Source organism: Saimiri boliviensis, chromosome 6 (assembly GCF_048565385.1).
Source record: "Saimiri boliviensis isolate mSaiBol1 chromosome 6, mSaiBol1.pri, whole genome shotgun sequence".
NCBI classification, from domain to species: domain Eukaryota; kingdom Metazoa; phylum Chordata; class Mammalia; order Primates; family Cebidae; genus Saimiri; species Saimiri boliviensis.
In genome coordinates this window covers 18,716,324-18,740,305 of record NC_133454.1, presented here as the reverse complement: position 1 = coordinate 18,740,305, position 23,982 = coordinate 18,716,324, and the positions used below count along the sequence as shown (strand labels likewise).

General features: G+C 42.9%; 1 protein-coding gene across 1 annotated transcript; it reads right to left on the bottom strand.

Moving 5' to 3' along the window:
* Positions 1-9,253: 9,253 nt before the first annotated feature.
* On the bottom strand, positions 9,254-13,247 carry FAM181B (family with sequence similarity 181 member B). Its single transcript, XM_039462242.2, has one exon. The coding sequence runs from the start codon at positions 13,014-13,016 to the stop codon at positions 11,745-11,747; it is 1,272 nt and encodes a 423-aa protein (XP_039318176.1). The 5' UTR covers positions 13,017-13,247; the 3' UTR covers positions 9,254-11,744.
* Between the last annotated feature and the right edge of the window lie 10,735 nt (positions 13,248-23,982).

Genomic DNA, 23,982 nt, shown 5'->3' with positions numbered 1-23,982 from the left:
GGTAAAGGCTCACTCTGCCATTGCTTCTTTACAAACCAGCTCATCTGAAGGGGCCAATTAGTCACGGATTCCGAGTCATTGTGGAGGGATGGGATGTTTTCAATGCCAGTGGTTCCAGCACCTTTTCAGTCCTGAGATGAAAATCCCAAGGCATCCAGAGCTCTTCCTCATTGGATGCAAAAGAGAGACCAGGAAGTTCAAGGCTCTTTTTCAGCTCTCTACTCAAGCTGCTCATAACTACCATTCAAAGAGGGTCTTCGTATAATTCTGGGGGCTTTATGTATATCACCTAACACAGCCACAACCCTGTGCCATATCATTATTGCCATATGACAGAAGACGACGTTAAAGCTCTGGTTTAGTAATCTGCCCAAGGGCATACAGCTAAAAGGAAAAAGCAGCAATTAACAGTAAGTTCTGTCTGACTCGCTATGCCAAAGATACCCCCAACCTTCAAACCTCTTTTCCAATGTAGCTAGGAGCCACCCACAGCAGTCACTACTGGACAGCAGGGAACTCTTTGTTTAGTAAGAAAATTTGCCAGCTAGCGTCATAGGCAGGAACAGAAGATAAACTGTGAACACTGACAGGGCCTCCCTTAGACTCAAGGAGCCCCATAATCAAGGGAAAGGGGTTAAGAGAAAAAAATTCATGACCCAAGTATATCACAGAAAAAGAAGTGCTGAGAGTGCTGGGTCGCAGAGGCACAGATGCCAAAACCAGCCCTGACCCAGTGCTCCTAGGGCCTAGCCCCAAAGGAGGAGATCATCTTCCCACAGTGCACATGGGGCCTCTGCAGCAAATGGGAGCTGCTAGCACCAGCTGGCTGGGACCAGTTTTCAGCAGTGACTCTCAGGGCCACTACCAGCTTTATAGTGTCTCTGTGCAAATTGGTTTTCAAAAACCCTTCCCCTTCCTTGGGTGCACAATTTGGTGACACTAAAGTAAGCAGGAGCTGGACTTTAGTTTCCACTCATCTTCTTGGCCATGCAGGCTGACACAGCGATGATCTGTACAATCCTCTGGTGCATGACAAACAATGATAGTAGCAGATGTTCAGACCCCAGTTCTAGACTCACTTGAATAACAAAGCCAGACTGAATCCCCTGTTTGGACTCATCTTTTAAAATGGATAACCCTCCAGGGTTATGGCACACTCTGGGGAGAGGGGAAGACTGTAGGGAGAAATATTAAGGCTCTATACAAAAAAGGCAGGTTAAGTGCTTAAGCAGTTACGTGAACATAAAAGAAACCTAGTCATAGCTGCCCCAAGTGGTGGAGTTGTTTACACAAGTTATGCTACCTCTCCGGTTCCAAGTCCCTGCTCACTGCATCCTATTCTCATTTGCATGCCATCTGTGTAGGTAGATCCTAGGGTCTTTCCTGGTCAGGAGTGAACTGATTATGTTTCTCACCACATATTGGCAAGAGGACTTAGAGTTTATAAACTGTAATCTCTTGTGAATTTGGACAGGGTGAGTCAGCCCTCCAGCATTGGATCTGTTTTGTGGCACTGACTAAATAAATACCAGATGGAAAATGGGTTTTAACCTAGGCAGATGGTAGTAAACAGAACTGAATTAATGCTCTGAAGGCAAGAGTGCCCTCTTGAATTAGCAATGTTGGGCGTAACTGCAGGAGTAAACAGTGGTTCCTACCATACATTTGCCACACCTGGACTACATCAAATATCTGCAAATGCCTATTAGTCCTTTCCTCATAGCACAGATGCCCCCTCCCTTGTACTGTTATCACATACCATGTCCATTTCCTTGCCATCTTTCCAATCATGATATTCCCAGCACTTAGCACCAAACCTGCCCTTAGTGGGTAGCTTAATAAAAAAGTATGAAATGAAAGACGGATAACATCACTCTGGTGCATCTCACAGAGTTATGAGCTTCTCTTTGTTCCCCTCGGACTTCATCTATGCCCTGGGTCCAGCACCTAGAACACAGTGCTATCATTATGTGTGGGTTATCTCTCTGTCCCACAAGGTTAGGTACCATTCAAAGTTAGGACCTGTATTTGTTCATCTCTGCATCTTCACACTTCATACATAATGGGCACAAAAGAAAAGCTCTGTAAAGGTGTTTGAATAAACAAATTGTTTTATAAATGAATCCCTCACCCAGAAGTTTCCTTCACCAGAAACGCCTCCTCTATCCAAGTTGTTCACCAAATTCTATATATTCTTCCAGTCCCTGCTCCCACCAGAGAATGTACTCTGACTTCGCATGCCATAACCTAGCAGCTTTGGCCAAACCAGCGTGATGGAAATGGCATGCAGGCAATTATTTAGTTTTGTTGAAAGGTCTTTCCATTAAGATAGTCTGACATTTCTTTATTACTAGTTTCTACCTTGAGAAAAATTAAGTTATATTTATACTGTTGCCAAAGAAATAGAACCATGACTCATGCCGCCAACTGTGTGCGTTTTTAACAATTCCAGCAATTTCCGACTTTAACAAAAACTCCCTCTGAGCAATGAAAGATGGTGTCTTTTGTGAGGTGGATGTTATAGAGAAACCCAAACAAGACTAAAGGTATGATTAAGGCTGGAGGCCCTGAAAAGCTGATTAGTCACGAGGTCCTAGAGGTTAGTGAGACTTGGGCCTGTTTTAAGCTGGACTGGAGCATGTTTTTGCAAAGGGGATGGGCAGGGAGGCATTCAGAGCTGTTAGACTCCATAAAAGGGAGTCACATGAGAGGCAGTACTCTAGTTTCAAGGCATGTTTGATTCCCCTGAAGCACTGCCCTGAGATCACAGTGCATCTGGCAGCAAGAAAGGGCAGGGTCTTGCTGACAGCAAAGAGAACTGTCAATTCATTCACGAGATAAATATTTTAGTTCTTGTATGTCAGACACAAGTTCTGGGGGTACAATAGTGAACAGGAGGCACGTGGTGCCTGCATTCACAAGCTTGAACCCTCAGGAAGAGGAAGGGTGCCAGGCCCCAGCTAAGTGAGGCCGGCATCCCAGGAGAGCTCCAGACTCAGCTGAACCCCAGTGGAAACCAGGACCGTAGCTGTGTCATACACAGCACACATCAAGCGGGGACAGGGGAAAATTGCTCCATCTCGAGTGCACCGTTGCTTGCCAGCTGTCCCCCACACCACTGCTGGATACCAACGTGGCCTTTAGACCCACCTCTTGATGAGGAGAAGATTCTCAATCCATTGTTAGGACAGGCTCTTACTGACCAGATGCTGAGTATTTGCAGCGGAGTGGAGCTGGATGTGATAAGGTTCAACAGTAGCCTCAGAGAGATTAACAAGCAGCCAGATTCCAACTCTGCCAGATGTGCCTCATTATTACCTAAGCCTGGGCAGGAGTGGAATTGCTCATATGGCTCTCCAGCATTCTTGCTGCCAAGAGCCCACCCCTCAAATTGCAGGCAGCTTCTAGAGGTTTTGTTACATCTGAACAGAGCCCCTTTCCTAGTACTCACTAAAATAAAATGTACGTGGTTAAGGTTACATAGATTCTTTTTAAGCACAAGAAACCTTGTGTGGCACAATAAATATGATTAATTTCTATTTGTCTTGATCTTCATTATTTGCTGCATTTTTAATTGCCGGGGACTGTTATAAGAACACCAAAACGGCCGGGCGCGGTGGCTCAAGCCTGTAATCCCAGCACTTTGGGAGGCTGAGGTGGGTGGATCACGAGGTCAAGAAATCAAGACCATCCCGGTCAACATAGTGAAACCCCGTCTCTACTAAAAATACAAAAAGTTAGCTGGGCATGGTGGCATGTGCCTGTAATCCCGGCTACTCAGGAGGCTGAGGCAGGAGAATTGCCTGAACCCAGGAGGCGGAGGTTGTGGTGAGCCGAGATCGCGCCATTGCACTCCAGCCTGGGTAACAAGAGCGAAACTCTGTCTCAAAAAAAAAACAAGGCCGGGCGCGGTGGCCCAAGCCTGTAATCCCAGCACTTTGGGAAGCCGAGGCGGGTGGATCACGAGGTCGAGAGATCGAGACCATTCTGGTCAACATGGTGAAACCCCGTCTCTACTAAAAATACAAAAAACTAGCTGGGCGTGGTGGCACGTGCCTGTAATCCCAGCTACTTAGGAGGCTGAGGCAGGAGAATTGCCTGAACCCAGGAGGCGGAGGTTGCGGTGAGCCGAGATCGCGCCATTGCACTCCAGCCTGGGCAACAAGAGCGAAACTCCGTCTCAAAACAAACAAACAAACAAACAAACAAAAAACAAACAAAAAACAAAACACACACACACACACACACACACACACACACACACACAAACTGGGTGGCTTAAAATAACATAAATTTGTTGTCTCACAGATCTAGAGGCAAGAAGTCCAAACTGAAGATGTCAGCAGGAGCAACAGTTCTCTGAGCGCTCTAGAGGAGATTCCTTCCTTGCCTTTTCCAGCATCAGGTGGCAGCTGGCAATCCTGGCCGTACATGCATTGGCTTGTACGTGCATTGCCCAGTCACATGGCCATCTTCTCCCTGTGTGTCTTCACACTGTCTTCCCTTCTCTGCATTGTCTAAATTTTTCCTTTTTATAAGGATGCCAATCATATTGGATTATCCCCCACCCTAGTGACTTCATTTTAACTTGATTACCTCTGCACAGACCCAATTTCCAAATAAGGTCATATTCTGAGACACTGGGAGTGAAGACCTCAACTATCTTTTGAGGGAGGCCACAATTCAACCCACAACATTTATTAGAGGTAATCAATGGATCTTGAGCCCTGTGCCAGGAATCTAAACACATATTCATTCATTCATTCTCTCTCTCTCTCTGTCATCACATTCTATGGAAAAATAAATATGATTTTTTCAACTTAGACTGTTTCTAGGATCATAACCTTTTGAAAGTGGAATGAACCCATGGCATTCATTCAGCAATTAAACTGTCTAGACTCTCTAGTATTTTGCGACATCTCTTAGATTACTTTCTTGTATTGTTTTTCTCTTTTTTTTTTTAAACAGAGTCTCACTCTGTCACCAGGCTGGAGTGCAGTGGCATTCACTGCAACCTCCACCTCCCCAAAGCGATTCTCCTACCTCAGCCTCCCAAGTAGCTGGAATTACAGGCATGTACCACCACACCCAGCTAATTTTTGTATTTTTAGTAGAGATGGGATTTCACCATGATGGGCAGGCTGGTCTCAAACTCCTCACCTCAAGTGATCCACCTGCCTCGGCCTCCCAAAGTGCATTATGTTGTTTCTTCACTCTCATATTGATTGACACTGAACGTTTCATATATCTGAATCTTAACTGCCCAACTCAATTTTAGACTCATTGAGGGAAGGGCTTCTATGATTCAACTCACAGAGAAACATTCTGGTCACACTTTATGAGCAGAAAAAATGATCAAAGCATGTCACCAAAACCCTCTATGCTTTCCATTACATGCACTGCTTCAAGAAAAATAACTCTGCCCTTTGGCTTAATGAAAATATTGATAAGGTTATTTTTGCCATATATCTAATTCCTGCTGCAAATTAAGATTCCCACACAAAAGGAGGTCTGTTTGTATAATAGGTCCTTAACAAATGGGAGCATATGATTACATGGTCATTTGACACTTGGGGCAAAGCTCAAGTGATGAAGTGAGCAGAAAGTCCCTTATTTAATTCTAAAGTTTGGCAAAATTCAACCAGTTGACACGGATTACACGTTACTATTGCCAGATTCCAAAAAGTGATAAGAAAGCAGAAATAAGTACCTGCCTCCAGTATAGGAGGCAGAGGAATAACTAGTAACTACCATAACAGTATGATTGACTGCCATCAAAGCCTGGGGTCTTTTAGTATGATAGAAGACTCCAAAGTCAATGTGCCTAATTGATTCAGGGACCTTAAAAAAAGAAGGTAACACTTGGGCTAAGAATGAGAAGCTCAGCAAAAATTAGCAAGCAAAGAAAGTCAAGGAGTGCATTCCAGGCGTAAGTAGAGCACGAGTGAATTTATGAAGTTAACATGGATATTGAGCATGACAGCACCTACAATTAGTACAAAATTTCCAGAACACAGGTACTATTAGGAGAGTGGTAAATGAGAAAAGAGAGGCTGACAGAAGCAATATTTCTAAGCAAAGTCTTTGCACTTTAGAGGTAGCCGGGAGCCATTGAAGGATTTTAAGCAAAGGAGGAAAGACACCAGAATTGCTTTTTAATCATATCACCTCTGTGAGCAATGGGAAGGATGGTTGAGAGGACTGTGAGCCCAGAGACAAGGAGGTCATTAGGTGATCATAGTACTAGATTAGGTGAGGGGTGATGAGGGCCCAAACTAAGGAAGTGGCATTGTAAAACAGTAGAGGTGACAGATGAGAGTTGCTTAGAACAGTGTCTTTCAAACTGCAGACCCAACTATCAGTGAGTCATGGAATCAACTTAATGAATAATAGCCAGGTTTTATTAAGAAATAGAGAATAAACTATCAGTGTAACATATAGCTTCTTAGAAAGAATTCAGGCTCTGTAAAAAAAACTTTCAATTACATATCGAAACACAATTGAATGTTAACATAGATTACAGTAATAGTTCCACTATTAAATATGGGGATGTGTGACTATAGATTTATATCAATATACTTATGAATATATTGACACCTAATGTCCAGTGAAGTTTTTCTGAAGGTCATGGATAAAAGTATTTAAAACACACTGACATAGAAGGTAATATGAAATAGGCCGTGGTAACTATTTGAGCAAGATGGGACAGGCTAAAAGAGTATGGTGAGGTTGACTGTGGCTAGTCAGTTCCTGCGTGTGTTCAGTTTTGGATACAAAGTTTGAGGAGTTTATGAGCCCCTAAGAGATTCTATCTAGGAAATAGGCAGGTAATGGGTCTGAGACAGAAGAAAGAAGCCAAGATTGCAGGTATAGATTTGAGGGTCATCAAAACATTAAGAACAACGAAACCCTTGGGAAAAGTCACTAACACCCAGAAAGAATATATGGAGGGCAAATAATACAGGACAGAAGTGAAGGAACCCTGAGTCACACCAACGTATAAGGTCACACCAATGAGGAAGAAGGCATGGGGAGGAAGTCAGGAGGAAAACCGAAAGAAAATGAGATACCAAAAACCCAAAGAGGAGAGTTTTAGGAAGACAGAGCCCAGCTGTTCAAACGTGGCACAAAGGTTAAGAAAACTGAAGTCTGAGCACCCCATGTTTGGTCACTGAAGCTTCCATGAGAGAAATTCCTGGAAAAAGGTAGGGCAGAAATGACATTTGCCTAGGACTAAGGGATTTCTTGTTATGTGGAACTTCAGTGCTAAAACTGGAACAGTCTCAAGCAAACTAGAATGGGTGGTCACCCTAAGACTCAAAAGAGTTAAGGTTTACATAGCGGGTAGGGTAGAAGCAAAAGTGTAGATTCTTTATCAGAGAGTTGACTCTTGGGAGAAAAAGATGAAGAAATATCTAGGGAGGTAAACAGGGTTGTGAGAGCTTTTCACTTACTTACTCCTCTTTGTTCTCTCTTTTAAATGTCATGCTAAAGGTTTATTTCTAGCATGAGAGAAGAAAGGGGAGCAAGGGTGAGGCTGAAGATATGGCTAATAAGGAGAAGATGGAGCAACAGTCTGTCCTTGTGAGGTAGGAGGGAGGATCCTGAGCCATGAGGGCAAGAGAAGGTCCTGCTAGCTGGAGAGAGAGATTATGTGCTAAAGTGGGGTGAGAAATGGAGGGATGTCACAACACATGGTCTCCATATTGTCAGGACCTGGGAATGAGAGAAGAGATAGGGTGGAGACTTGAATAGAGATGGACAAAGGCTTGGGGCATGAGGAGGATACAGGAAGACACTAAAATACATTCTACATACCAAGGAACACCCAGCTGAGACAGAGGATCATGACTATGCGGCATGCAAGCATAATTATTATGACCAGCCTGCCCAAAGCCATGCAATTACAAGCATATTATAACATATTTTGAGTCTTGAAAAATAAAAATTATAGCATATTTCTAGTATTGAAAAAATTGCACAGCCATGGTGGCTCATGCCTGTAATCCCAGCACTTTGGGAGGCTGAGGCCAGTGGATCACTTGAGGTCAGGAGTTCAAGATCAATCTGGCCAATGTGGTGAAACCCCGTCCCTACTAAAAAGACAAAAATTAGCCAGGTGTGGTGACAGGCACCTGTAATCCCAGCTACTCGGGAGGCTGAGGTAGGAGAATCACTTGAACTCAAAAGGTGGAGGTTGCAGTGAGCCGAGATTATGCCACCACTGCACTCTAGCCTGGGTGGCAGAGTGAGACACTGTCTGCCCCGCCAAAAAAAAATCTCTATGGGCAGGGATGTGGCTAAGCAAGGGATTAAAAGAAGACTCTAACAGGTTTCAGCAGAAATTGATATAACAGAGGAAACAAGTTTGGTCCTTGGTGGAATGATTACTAATGGGCACTACTTACTGTACAGCAGTAGGTGACATGGTCAGACATGTATGTAACAGGATGGATTGGAACCTTGACATAATGTCAAACCTTGGCTGTCTGCTACTAAGCACTGTCCCCTTCCTCTGTTTACAGAGTATTTACATATGCCTTAAGCCAAATCACAATAACACTTTGTGATAGACTGTTATCCAATTTTTCCAATGGGTAAACCATGCGTCAATTTGGTTAAGTCACTGGTTCACAGCTGGTAAATCAGCAGACATGAGATGCACCTAAGTTAATTTAGCCCCTCCCCTTCGTCTTTCTTATTTGTTACCTATAACAATGAAGGTAACACAGGCCTCTGTAGGATTCAAAGGAAATAAAGTATATGAAAGCACCAGGCACCCCACACTATGTATACATTTCTCTAGCATAGTGGTTCTCAACTGGCAGTAATTTTGCCTCCCAGGGAGACATACGGTAATGGGGATATTTTTCTATTGTCACAGCTAAGGCAGTGCTACTGGCTTCCAGTGGCTAGAGGCCAGGGATGCTGCTACACATCCTACAATGCACAGGATAGCTTCCACAGCAAAGACTTATGACACCCAAAATATCAATAGTGCTAAGGGTGAAAAACTCTACTAGTAGCATAAAACAGGGAACTTAGAACCACACACATGTACAAAGCCCAGAAGAGCATGGCAAGTAACAGGCAGGTCTTGGTACTAGGACACTTATATATCTGGATCTTGGATCCACTACTTGCTGTTAACAAGTAATTGATCCTACCTGAGCCTCAGTTTTCAAATAGGGATAATAACGGTACTGTATTAGTCTGTTCTCACACTGCTGTAAGGATATTACCTGAGACTGGGTAATTTATAAATGAAAAAGGTTTAATTAACTCACAGTTCCACATGGCTGGAGAGGCCTCAGGAAACTTACAATATTGGCAGAAGGCAAAGTAACAGCAAGGTATGTCTTACACGGTGGCAGGAGAGACAGCAATGAAGTGCCACACTTACAACCATCAGATCTCATTAGAACTCCCTCACTGTCCTAAGAACAGTATGGGGGAAACCGTCCCCATGATCCAAACACCTCCCACCAGGACCCTCACATGGGGGTTACAATTAAGAGACGAGATTTGGGTCGGGACACAGAGCCAAACCGTATCAAGCACCTACCTCATGGAAATACTAAGAGGCTCAGTGAGTTAGCGCTTAGCTTAAATGCCTGAGACATTAAAACACACAGTGTTGATATTATTATTAATGAAATGTATAGCAAGCTAAACCGTAGGAAAGAGATAACTAGTTTTACTACACTAGGTAAGAAAGGAGAGGAAAATTAAGAAACTTTACAATGACACTACAGTCTTAATAACAGTCTGAGGGTTATTAATGTTTTCCTGCTGTGCAAGTGTATCCTGGATTGTATTCACAAAAAGTAGTTTAGACAAATTAAATCATTATTAAGTGATATTTTCTGTTAGCACAATGGAATTAATCACCTTTCACCACCGTAGAAGAAATTCAATAGACATTAGCTTTCTGGAGTTGCAAAAGTCCTTTTCATCATTAACAGTACTAGTTGCTCCATTTCCTGTGGCACTTTCTTAAGAAAGATTTTATTCAGAAGAAAGTGATTTAGTGATAGCATTTATATCTACCATTGCTTAATACTCATTTTTTTTTCAAAAATTCTTTTCTGAACATATCACAACGCTTTTGATTTGTGCAAATATGAATCTGGATTTTTACATCTATTGCAGTAACAACCCGGTTTTCAACTAACTCTCATCCAGACATTCCTGCAATCAATCCTGGTTGCCTTGAAGCCAAGCAGCCAAGACCAACCTGGCAGGTCTACAGCACCAAAGGCTCCTCTTTTCCCTCCAGCTGCTCAGTTCCCACCAGTCCTTCCTCCCCTGACCCTTAACCATCCTGATGGTGCTGCGTGTCCTCTCTGACACATTCGTCGCTGGTAAAAATATTTCTCTTTTCTCCCAAATCTCCCTTGGACAACAGATCATACACCTCCCTCCAGAGCCCCTTAAGATTCCACTCATCAAACCTGCTATTCAGGGAACAGAAACTCCTATGCAAACTTCACATCCTTCTCCATGCCCTTCCGTGGGGAGGGTGTGGGTATAAGGACTGAGGAAACACAGGGAGGCAGAAAACAACAGAGGTGGTGGGGGTGGGCTGCGGAAGGAGAAAAGGAGGGATGGTAAAGAGGATGCACAAACTGCAAAGGAAAGGGCAATCACCAGGCAAGTCGACAGTCCCCCCCCAAAAAGCATGGGACTCACAACTCTGTTTCCATGTGCAGAAACCATTCATGGTATACACAGCAGAACTAGTCAAGCACTGCCACAACCTCAAGACATTTTATATATTCCCCTCTAAACTATCCAGCCAGCTGTGAACTGAGAGTGGAACATTATAGTCCTCACCTTCTCAGAGCAGGAAACTTGATACAAGGAGGTTACATTTGCCCACTCCTCTCCCTCCCAAAGTGGCTGGAAACTGGGGAAAAGACAGGAGAGAAATGGACTGCAGGTGTGCCAGATTTAAGTCTCCTACATAACAGAGGTGCAAGAAAAGCCGACCGAAAGAAATAGAGCAATGAGAGGCCAGGAAAAGAAAGATGGACAGTAAGCACTGGGGCTGATAAGGGTGGAAGGAGATGGAAGCAGGAAGTGGGCGGGGAAAAGAAGTCAAAGGGTGACAGAAGAGAACCCTACCCAAGGACCAGCACAGGAGGTCAGCAGTGGACCACTGGCCTCCGTCCTCAGCCACACGCTCACCTAACAAGGCTAAGGGACCAGACGGAAAACTGTCCTGTAAGAAAACACCCAAATCAGTAACGTCTCTGTTCCATTCTTTTCAATATAGGCTTTAATTCAAAATGCACTCAAGGAGAGGGAAGGGAAGGACTACGGCACTGTTTAGAAGGGGCAATTACAGTAAATACACTGACCTTCGCTGAAAAACGGCAGGAACAGGTGGCCACAGAAGCCACCTCTTAACCCCTTCTGCTGCCCCCACCCCATATCCCAAACCGTCTTGGTTTCTTGGCTCCTCTGGTCCAGTAAGAACCTACCAACGTGTTTTTTTGTTTTTTGTTTTTGTTTTTGTTTTTAACACTTGAGGCTGTGATTAAACAATCCCAACTCCTCTTTCTTTTTTCTTAAGTTGCTTTTATTAATTGAAAAATCCAGTTTCACCTTCGCGTGCGTTTTTTTTAAATCCGGTTTCATCTCCACGTGCGTTTTCCCAGCGTTCTTTAGATTTAGGAGTAACCCCTGGAGGAGCGGCGCTCTCCATAGCCGTCTCTAATGGCGGGAAGGGTGCCTCGAAGTCAGTCCCGGTGCGCTCCCTCCTCCCCCGGCGCCCCTTCCCAAACCCCGTCGGGTCTCCAAAGGCTGGAGAAGGCGTTGCGGCTGTAGCCCGCGCTGTAATCGTAGGACACCTGATGGGGCGGCGGCGGCGGGGGCAGGGCGCAGTCTGGAAAGAAGGGGGTGAAAGAGGCCAAATGGCCCGGCCCGTCCTCCCCGCCAGGAGAGTCCGCAGCGGCGGGGTACAGGGCGCGCAAGGGCTCGTTCAAGGTCAAGCCGCCGCGGGGGGCAGTCAGGGGCGGCTTCTTGGTCGGGGGGCAGGCCGGAACGCTCCAGGGCTCGGGGTACAGTAGGTTTCCCACCACTGCCGGCGGCGGCTCAAAGAGGCCGGGCTCCAGCTCCGGCGGTCCCCGCAGTACGGAGGCTCCGGTGGGGAACACGTCGAGAGGCTCGGCGGCCAGCAAGACGGCCGCCTCGGTGCCGGCGCCGTAGTCGGGCCCCAGCAGCTCGAAGAACTCCACGGCCTCCGCGCCCTTCTCCAGGTCGCCCAAGCTCACGTCCGGCCCCGACGGGCCACACCCGCCGCCGCCCGCCCGGGACGGCTCCGTGAAGAAGGACGGGGGCAGATTGCGGGCCCGCAGCGGGACCTTCCTGGCCCCTGGGACCGCCGCGCCCCCCGCGGGGCCGGCCGCGTCCCCTCCGGCGCCCCCAGCGCCAAGCCCGGCCGCCGGCGCAGCCACCGCACCCCCCGCCGGCTCGGCGCCCCCGGGAACGTGGCGCAGTGAGTCGAAGAGCGCGGCCAGACTCCGGCTTTGCAAGCTGGCGGCCGCCGCGGCCTGCGACGCCTCCCGCCGGGGGGCGGCCTTCCCGTGGGCTGGGGCCGCGACTGTCGGGGCGCCCGGGGCGGCCGGCGGCCGTTTGGCGGGCGCGTCGGCGGCGCTCGGGGAGGGCGGGCCGGGGGGCGCGGCGCCCATGAGGCCGCTGCAGCGCTTGATCTGCTTCTGCAGGTACTTGCGGTGGTTCACCTTCCTCTTGGACTTGCCGGGCTTGTCCAGCGCCAGCTTGATGTTGCTGGACGCCGAGTCAATGAAGCTGAGTAGATCGCGTGTGGCCTCGCGCACGTCCCCTCCCTCGGCTCCCGACAGCAGCGCGCCCGCCGGCGCCCCGGTCTCATCGTCCTCGAAACAGCAGCCCTTGTCCAGGGCTCCGAAGGCGCCCCCTAGCCCGTCCGGGGAGCCCCCGAAACCGAAGGGCACGAAAGGGTGCGTGCTGAGGAGCGCCGCCTGCACCGCCATCGCCTCGGCTCCCCGGCCGTCCGCAGCGCCGCCCGTGCGCCCCCGCCGGCTCCTGCCCGCCGCCCAGGCCCGGCTCCCGTCCCGGCGCGGCGCGCGCGGCGCAGCCTACTAGCTCCGGGCCTGGCTCGCAGCGCGGCCTCCCGGGGGAGCTCATTAGGTCTTGTAAGCGAGGGGCGGAGGGAGCGAGTGCGCGGCGACCGCCCCGGTGGTGGAGGGGAGGGGCTTACTGAGCCTGGCCTGGCGGGGCGGGGGTTCGCTTTAGTTTTCCGAGCTTTCTCGAGCTCATCGCCTTAACCCCTTCGTTTCCCTCTGCCCCGCGGCGTTTCTCTTGGCTCCTCCGACCGCTTGGGGTGAGGAAGAGATGGCTGGTGCTGAAATCCAGCTCAGATCGGTGAGGCCGCTGCAGCGCTTCATCTGCTTCTCCAAGTACTTGCGGTGGTCCTGAGGCAAGAAGGCAGGAGTCTGGAGGCGTGGGTTTCACTGGGTTTCAGTCCAGCTGTATAACAACAACCGCCAGCCTCTGGAAGCTTGCTTCCGCCAGGTGCTGTCCGTTCATTATCTCATTGAATCCTTAACAGCCCTGTGAATTACATATTATTATCTCCATTCAACAAATGGGGACACTGCGCCTTAGGGAGGATCAGTGAGTTAGCGAAGGTCAGATCTAGCCCAGTCGGACTCCAAAGCCATTCCCAATCCCTTGACAAAATTTGCGTCCTTTCTTGGCCTTGTCTTTCTCATCTACCAGATTGGGAAGGAAAATTAGTATTTCTTAAAGCTCTAGATCTGATCCTAAGATTCTAACCTGAGTTTTCCCAGGACTCTCAAGCCCAGTGCTCTTTCTTCTTGACTGCCGCTTGATTGTTACAAGTGATAACAGTAAATTGATACATAGCCAGAGGCAATGGAGAAAGGAGTTCATTTGGCTAAGCCAGCTGTTACTGGAGAATACCGTGTGTGTGTGTGTGTGTGTGTGTGTGTGTGTGTGTGTGTGTGTGTGTGTGTGTGTAAAGCTCGGTATGTTGAAACAAAAGATGGAGTGGAACCTCTCCCCTACCTGTCATACCATTTAGGTTATCCTGGAATTTTTGCTGCATTTTGAGGATCATCTTGAAGTTCATTTAAACCCAATTTCCCCTGGGTAATCCTCTTGGGCTAGATAGAGAAAATGAGCAATAAAGTCGTTTTCACAAGAGATGCAGAAAAGACTTGGGTTTCTGGTCTTAGCCACCACTCAATCCCCGTGACTTAAGTTGAAATCCTTGCTCTGCTGAGGACACGGCTTTAGACAAACCAGCGTACTCTCTGTTTAGCTTACTCATGTTAAAGGCAGGTAGGTTTGCCCTCCCCACAGGGCACTTGTGATGTTTAAAGGAAACACTGTGCTGTTCCATAGCCTGGATGAGTATTCACCTTTACTTTTCTGAAACACAAAAAGGTGACTATATTTCCTTATGTGTCTTCTGGATCATAGGGTGTTCATGAGCATTCAGTGAGATTACAAATGCTTATCAGTTTATGATGGTGCAACATTCTGATAAACACATCATAAGTTGAAAACATTATAGGTAGAAATGCATGTAATGCACTGATCAATCCCTTGTAAAGCTGGAAAATCATAAAGTTGAACCATCATATGTTGGGGACTGTCTGCATATGAAAACATTGTGTGCGTGATAAAGTGTTCTCTAAATTACTCTAGTTTAGATGCAAAGCCTGCATGAAGAGACATAGACCATCTCTTTCAAAACTCTTTTCATTAAGCCTCATTTTGTAGATGCAGTGAAACCATTTTTGAACACCATGAAGCCACAGCCTTGCCAAAGAAAAAGGCCCAATGAACATCTTTCATTTAGAAGATGAAGTATCCACTTCCCAAACCCACATAGCTGAGCCAAACTTTTTGTTTTAAATTTGAGTTGGGTCAATTATTCATGTACCTTTCATTTGAGTTACGCACAGCATTTTGTCCTCCATGGCTGAACTGTCTGTTTTACTCTTGGTGGCATTCACATTCAGAAAATTGTGCAAACCTGTCACTGTTTTGTACTTCTTACCCTCCAGATGTAGATGTCAGCACTGCCCTTCCCCTTTCCAACAGGGCTATTCCAGGTCTGGCAGCCAAAAACACTAACTTTTTTTTTCCACCTTCTGTCAACTAAGCAACTGTTATAAATCCTTGGACACCAATTGCACAGTACTCTACATTTAATTGACATCTTAGTCTGAAAAATCTCTTAATCCCCAGAGTTATCTAAATCCTAAAATAATCATATTCAAAATAAATGGAATATGAAAAGCTTCATATTAAAAGTCTTTCTTCAATTCCAGTTAATTGGAGTTCTGTGCATAAAAGTTGATTTAAAGTTAGATGACACCAGGTTCAAATTCTGACCCCGCCTATTGTGAGGTAAAAATCTTTGGACAAGACAGTTCATCTTTCAAAGGCTCAAACTCCTTATCTGAAAAAACGGAAGGTCATAATTGTTCTCAGGGTTCTGTGAGAATTATATGACATAACAGTCAAGTAATGCCTCTGTATCTTACTTTTCTCATCGGTACAGTGGAGATAATCTCAACTCCTCAAGGTTGTTGTGAGATTTTATATATATATTTATTGATATAATTTAATATATAATTGTATTATAAATTATATATATTTATTTTGTATATATACACCTGACACAAAATAGTTCAACAAATGTCCATGTTCTTGATTCCTTAGGCCTCACCCATTCCTTACCAACACATCACCCCATGAAGCCAGCATCATTTGTCCTTTTCCTCAGCAAAGTGAGTGACTATTTTCAAATTCAAGAGAGCAACCATACTTGGAGGTCGTAGAAACTTACAAAAAGGCCACGAAATATAGGAGAGAGAGTGCTAAAACTGGAGCCAGAGACTCACACTGGAGTTCAGTCCTGCCTTTATTATCTGAATGCCTATGAAAATGTCACTTAACCTTCAGGATATCAATGTTCCCATCTATAAGTGGGGAATGATAATGAAATCCTATTTGGTAGGGCTATTGTGACAATCAGTAAGATAATGGAAATTGAAGGTTTTATAAACCAATAAGCTCTATATACAAATAAAGAAATTCATGGCTTAGAAGTTCTATAGCCTGATTCACAAAATTGATCCTTACACATAAGTATCCATCCAGTTACTTATTTTTTCCAACGGAAAGATATTGACACCCACAATGTGCTTAGCACTATGCTATTACTGGGGATACAGAGATAAAAAGCCATGATTTCTACCCTTTGAGTGGAAAGACAGACATGCAAACAAGTCATTGTAATACAATGTGATACACCTCTCAGTGGAAGTAAATTAAAGTTACAATAGTTGATGAAATAAAAGGACCCGCAAGTCTGCTCATAAGAGTTGAGGAAGCTTGCATAGACAAGTAGCATTTGAGTTAGGTCTTAAATGATACATCTGACTGTGTCAAGCAAGCACATAATATCTCTGGCAAAGAGAACATCCTGGGCAGAGGCATGGCTAAATGAAAGCAGTGGTGTTTATGGAAAAATTTAGGCAATAGGGCAACAAATAACAGCTTCTGCTTGAAGTAATTTTATACCTGACACCACAATAAATCCTTAAAGCTTCCACTGTCCAACTAAATTGTACATATAGACCCAGCCTCATGGCCTTGGTTGCTTTTTCCCTTGATCTCCTTTCCTTTAAGGAAGGAAGAGCTCTATATGGAATAAAACTGCTTTCAGGAACGTTAGTGGCCAGCTCCTGCCAAGCCCATTCGTCCCTCCTCCTACTCCCTGAGTGAGCACATTCATTTGAGTGGCTTTGACATCAATACATTTCACTTCCTACGGAGCAGAGGGACCCGGCTCCAGCCTGCAGTAGGGGCTCTCTGCAGAACTCCAAACTAGAGCTCTTTCACCCCAGTGATGCTTAATGCTGTGCAAGTGGGATTAGTCTCCTTGGGAACCAAGTCCCCCAGGGGCTCAAGGGCTGAACTCGCCCCAAACCGTTTGGGAGAATTGAGATTTCATATTGTTCTTTTACACTTGGATTTCAAGACATTACTTAGACAAAAGCCCACCTGAGAGCTGCCTCCTTTCTTGTGGGTAAATATAGCAGCAGGATCAAAAGCTGACTTATTTATTTTGTTTTCCTCTTTTGTAACTTTAATCATATTCCCTGCAGGACAATCTTAGCCCTCAGAGATGTCAGGAATGCACATTCATAATGAAAGAAATAATTACGCATCTGTTTTTCTCTCTCTTCCCAAATCAATTTCCTGTCATTCATTATTTTTAAAATCTCAAATAAAGCAAATTAATTCCTCAATTTTACCACACAATTTATAAAGTATCATTATCATCACAATACAATGTTACCTTACAAACTGTGCACCCTCAAAAATGTCTCTTTACTTTCTTATTGTTTTCCCCTGCAAACCAGATTCTACTAACACTAGATTTTAATTTCTAGCTTAAAATATTAGATGTTATTCTGATTATCTGTAGTTATACAGCAAATTACTCCAAAACTTAGTGGCTCAAATCAACAACCATTTTATTATATCTCACAATAATGTGGGTAAGTAATTTGAGCAAGAGCTGGTTAGGTGATCCTCCTGGTTCTTGTGACATTGACAATGGCTGGCCTAGAGGACTCAACATGGCATCATTCACACGACTGCACCTATGCCTACACATGCTGGCCTCTCCAGTATGTTGGTCTAAGAGTACTCAGACTTCTTACTTGGAGCCTCAGGAATCCCAGAGGCAATGCTGCAAGAGGCCCGTGTGGCACTTGCCAGGCTTCTTATGATATAGCTCAAGAATCCTCAGAATGTCACTTCCATGACTTTCTATTGGTCAAGCAAGTCATTAAAGCCAGCTCAGAGTCAAAGAAAGGAAAATTAGAATTTACCCCTTGATGGAAGAAAGACAAAGAATTTGTTTGCTATGTCTCTTAAATCTCTTTTAAATCTATAGCCACATACACTCACTGTTTTGTGTTCTTTGTGATTTGTTTGTGGAAGAAACCGCATGGTTGTCAACTTTCCCACATTCTGGACTTGTTTGGTTGTGTCTGTCTCCATGATGCCACTTAACATGTTTCTATGGTCCATGTGTTTCCTGTAAATGAGAAATAGGTGTAGAGGTTTGATCAGATTCATGTTCTTCTTGATGCTATTTTATATATATACTACAAAATGTGCAATAGTTTTGGAAGAACAATGCCAATATTCTTACAAACCAAACAACTACTACAAATAATTTAATTCCTTTTTCTTTGTCATTTCCATTTTTTGTCTTCGAGACCTATCCCACTAGGGATGAACAGTCCAATTACTATGTTTCAAATTCACTTAAAAAAATTATCTCTGGTTATGCCACCCCCTCAATGCACAATCAGATTCATTTGATTTACTTTGCTTTTTATAAAAAATTGCCTTATAAATCTTTAATTTTATTTTATAATTTTTCTACAGTTTACATGGTTTCAAAGTGAAAACTATGCCACAAGATATATTCAGGAAGGGATAGTTTCTATCATGGTTCCCTCTACAGTTTTCTCCCCACCTCCTAGAGTTAATCATTGTTGTTTTGTTTTGTTTTGTTTTGTTTTGTTTTGTTTTGTTTTGTTTTGTTTTGTTTGGGTTCTGGCCTATAATTCACTCATATTTTCATTATACATACTTTTCTCTAACTTGTCTTTTTTCTAACTTAGTAATGTATCTTTCTTCCTTTTTTTCTTTTTTTACAGTGTGTAGTGTTCCATTGAATAGATCTACTATACTTTATTCAAATAGTTCTGTTTTGATTAACTTACTTGGAGGGTTTTTTTAATTATTATTATTTTTATTTTTTAAGTGGATTTTTTTCTTTGTTTATTGTATATATATATATGTATATATGTATATTGCATTTTAGGTTTTGGGGTACATGTGAAAAACATGCAGGATTGTTGCATAGATACATGCATGGCAATGTGGTTTGCTGCCTTTCTTCCCATCACCTATATATCCGGCATTTCTCCCCATGTTATCCCTCCCCAACTCCCAATAAAAAAGAGCTAGAGGTCCTAGGAGGACTGGCTGATTCTAGGACTGGGGCAGGGAATATACAAGATGAGCCTGAAGCATCTTTTAGTTCAAGGAAGCAAGAAAGTGCTCAAAACAGAAAACAATGAGGTTATGTCAAAGGGATACAGGAGCCAACTAAAAGAACTCCTAATGACCAAAACTGGAACAATTTGAGCCACAAAATAAATAATGAGCTATGGAATTATAAGCCAAAGATAAAATAAATAACTGTGTCCATAGTAATACAAATAATGGAATAAATACATGAGGGAGAATAGACCATCTCCCATATAAAAAAAAATTTTTTTCAAGTAACTTGTTTAGATACTCTGCCCTTAAAAAGGTGAATCATAACTCCCCACCCCTTAAATGTGATCTGTGCACAATGACTTCCTTTCAAAGAGTACAATATATATAATGAGAGAAAAGAGTGACTTTGCAGTAGAGAAATATGACAAAGCATCACTCAGCTAGGTGATCAAGATTAATAGCAACAGTGATATGTTGATAACATCCTTAATAATATATGATGAAAATGACACTTTATTTCTCTGGTCTTTCCAAAAAACCTACTACCCCCATCTAATTATGAGAACATCAGACAAATTCCAGTTGAGAGGCATTCTACCAAATACCTGACCCATCCTCCTCAACACTAGTAAGATCACCAAAAACATGGAAAGTCTGAGAAACTCTCACAGCCAAGAGGAGCCTAAGCCATGATAACTAAATTCGATGTGGTATCCTGAACAGGATACTGGAGCAGAGAAAGAATATTAAGTGAGACTAAGAAAATCTGAATGAAGTATTATGTCGGTGCAAAAGAGATGTCCAACATTAACCTTATAGGAGTTCCCAGAAAAAAGAACAAAGTGGTGGAGAAAAACATTGTCAAAAAAAAAAAAAAAGGAAACTTTGTAGAACTGAAGAAAATGCATTTTCATGTTAAAAGAACCCACTGAATGCCTAGCAAACTTAATGAACAAAAAGACACCAGAGCACATTATTAAAATTTTTTAGAACATTAAGGAATAAAGATAAGATCTGAAAGATTCCAGAGAGAAATAAACATCATGCACAAAAAATAATAACAAACTAAAAAAAGAATCAGAATAATACCATACCTCTTATTAACAGCACTGGAACTTGGTAAACAATTAGGCAATGCCCTTAAAAATCTCAGAAGAAATTATCTCTTACTTAGAATTCTGTAGTAAACCCAATGCTCAATCAAGCATGAGGATAGAATAATGTTTTTGTTTGCTTGTTTATTGTTTGTTTGTTTTGAGACAGGGTCTCATTTTGTTATCCATGCTGGAGTACAGTGATGCAAACACAATTCACAGCCTCCATCTCCTGGGCTTAATGGATCCTCCTGCCTCAGCCTCCCCAAGCAGCTGGGACTACAGGTGCATGCCACAATATCTGGCTAATTTTTGTAATTTTTGTAAAGATGGGGTTTTACCATGTTGCCGAGGCTGATCTCAAGCTCCTGAGTTCAAGTCATCCATCTGGCTTAGCCTCTCCCAAAGTGCTGGGATTACAGGCATGAGCCACCGCACCTGGCCCAGAATAACATTTTAAGACATGCAATATATTATGAAATTTCCTCTCAGAAAACTTTTCTCTGGGAGCCACTGAATAATGTGCTCCATGAAGAAAATAGAAGAAAAGGGTATCCAGAAAACAGGAGCTCTATTGTGGAAGAGCAGCAAGGAGAATTCCCCAGACAATACTAAAGAGAAACATCAGGACAATAGCCATATGGTAAGCTAGTGACAATCAGTCCAAATTGGAACAGAAGGTAGTGTGCTCAAGGAAGGGGTGATGCCACGAAAAATAACTGGAAGTGACATATTTCCTTATGTATTTGATCATAATGATAGGAGGGGGTAGATACTCTTGTCGCTTACCCACAACTATCCCATTTTGTGGAGGCTGAAAATGACAGACAATTGTATATCCCTTTTAACCAGACCATGGACATGAGATCCAGTCTTGACCAATGGGACATTGAGTCTATCTTGGAATTTTAGGAAAGCCTACATATAAGAAAAATGAAATAAAGGGAGAGAAAAGGAAGAGGGATGAAGAAGTGTTCCTCTTCCTCACTTTGGTGTATGGAAGTGGTACTTGGATCTATGATAGTCATCTTATGATCATAACAGATCAAGCCTGAAAACAAAAAATCAACATGCTGAGGTTGGCAAAGCAGAAATGTGAAAAACACCTGTATTCATAATGACATTGTAATGCCACTGAATTAACCACAAAAAGCCCTAGCTACAGACTTCTTTATGAGTGAGGAAATCTTTAAAATCTATTTTGTTTAGGTTGGACATTATGCTACCTACAATCAAAAGCATTCTAAATTCTATAAGAAGATGCTATCCTTCTATTAAAGTGATTAGGGAAGAGTTAATGAAATGTACATAGAAAACTAAGTACCCCCCAAAGACAAGAAAATTATTAACTTCAGGCAAAACAAAAAACTGTACAAAATAATTTCAGTAAAATATAGATGAACTGTGGACAGTGTGTATATAATAAAATAATCATTAAATCAATATCAATTTGATGGCTGTTGGGTATATAATCAACAAGATGCCCTGTTTGATCCAAAAATCCAGGACTGTCTAACAGAACCACAAAACATTTGCTGTCATTTCCAAAACCTATAGTTGAGAATTAGAACTTCTAAGTTAATATAAATAGGGAATGCAGAGAATAAGAAAACTTGCTTAGTTATGGAGTTTACTTCTGAAGCATTCTGTTTTGATCTGGACACACACGTATGACAAAAGACTATATATGATTTCATTACTCTGAGTGACATAAATTTTTTATTAATTTTTAAATCTGTTTTTTCTTGCTATATTCTGATTAGTTTTATTTTATTTTATTTCATTTGCCTAAAACTGGAGATCTATATTAATGCATATGGGATTTCTTTTAGGGTTGATTTTAAAAATTACATAATTAGTGATGATGATTGCACAACTTCGTGAATATACTAAAAAAAAAAACACTGAATTGCATATTTGAAAAAAAGTTAATTTTATGGTATGTGAATCACATCTTCTTTAAAAAATGGTGGTCCACATGTATGCAGAGCTTCTCTTAAGAGGTCCCCATACAAGCCTGGGCAACATAGAGAGACCTAGTTTCTGCTATAAATAAATAAATAAGTAAATAAGTAAATAAATCTGGCATGGTGGTGCACACCTGTAGTCCCAGCCACTTGGGAGGCTGAGCTGGGAGAATGGCTTGACACTGGAAGACTGAGGCTGAAGTGAGCTATGTTTGTGCCACTGCACTCCAACCTAGGTGACAGAGTGAGACCTGTTTCGAAGAAAAAAAGAGGTTCCACGTGTAAAAGTTTGACAAAGAGTTCCCTCGATGATCTGGGATGGATACTAGATCTCTAAAGTGGTGGAGTCAGAAGTCAATTGACCATTTGTACTTTTTCTTTCAGGCAGTTTTATGGGCTGTGAAGAGGCCCTGGTTCATGTGAGCTCTTAAAGCTGTCCTACATAATGCTGAACAATCAACTGGTTAACCCAACCAATGAAATTATCAATTTGCCATCTCAAAATTCTCTATTCATAGAGTACAGCAGTGTTCTGATGTTGCAATGGCCAAGAGAATTTAGGCATTATCCCATTTTCAAGACCACAACTTCCAGTCTGTAACTGAAGAAGTATAAGTGATCATGGCAACACAGACAATAGAGGAGTAGCTGGGTAAAAGATGAGAGAAGACTTCACACAGGCTTGAAAGCTGGGGAGGAAACTGCCATGGGGGAAAACACAGCAAAAAGACACAGGGGTAGGAAACAATGCATTAGCAGAAGAATGAGATGCTCCCCTAGAATATGGTTTGCATGGGTGGAAGTGGCAGGAGAGGTGGCCAGGATCAGATGACAAAATACTTGAATGTCATACTAAAACTTTTTGGCATTCAGTATTACCCTGATACCAAAACCAGACAAACACACATTAAAAAAAAAGAAGAAGAAAAAAGAAAAGAAAAAGAAAACTACAGGCCAATACTTCTGATAACTATTGATGAAAAATTCTCAATAAAATACTAACAAACTGAATTCAACAATACATTAAAAAGATCATTAATCATGACCAAGTGGGATCTATCCCTGGGATGAAAGAATGGTTCAACTTATGCAAATCAATCAATATGACAGAACATATCAACAGGATGAAGGGCAAAAATCATATAATCATTTAACTTCATGCTGAAAAATTATTTGATAAAATTCAACATCCCTTCATAATAAAAACCCTAAAAAACACTGAGTATAGAGGGAACATAACTCAACATAATAAAATCCATATAAGACAGACTCACAGCTAGTATCATGCTGAGTATGAGAACCTTTCCTCTAAGATCTGTAACATTACCAGTGTGTAACTGAAGAAGTATAAGGCATTGTGGACTTTCACCACTTTTATTCAACACAGTACTGGAAGTCCTAGCTAGAGCAATCAGATAAGAGAAAGAAAGAAAGGGCATCCAAACGGGAAAGGAAGAAGTCAAACTATCCATTTTGCAGACTATATCATCTTATACTTCACCAAAAAAAAAAAAAAAAAAAAAAAAAAAACAGAACTAATAAACAAATTCAGTAAAGTTATAGGATATAAAATTAACATACAAAAATCTGTAGCATTTCTATCTGCCAACAGTAAAAAATGTGGGAAAAAAATTTTAAATGTATTCCATATAAGACATAGAATCAATCTAAATGCCCATCAATGATAGACTGGATAAAGAAAATTTGGTACATATACACCATGAAGTACTATGCAGCAGTAAAAATAAAAGAGATCATATCTTTGCAGAATCATGGATGGAGCTGAAGGCCATTATCCTTGACAAACT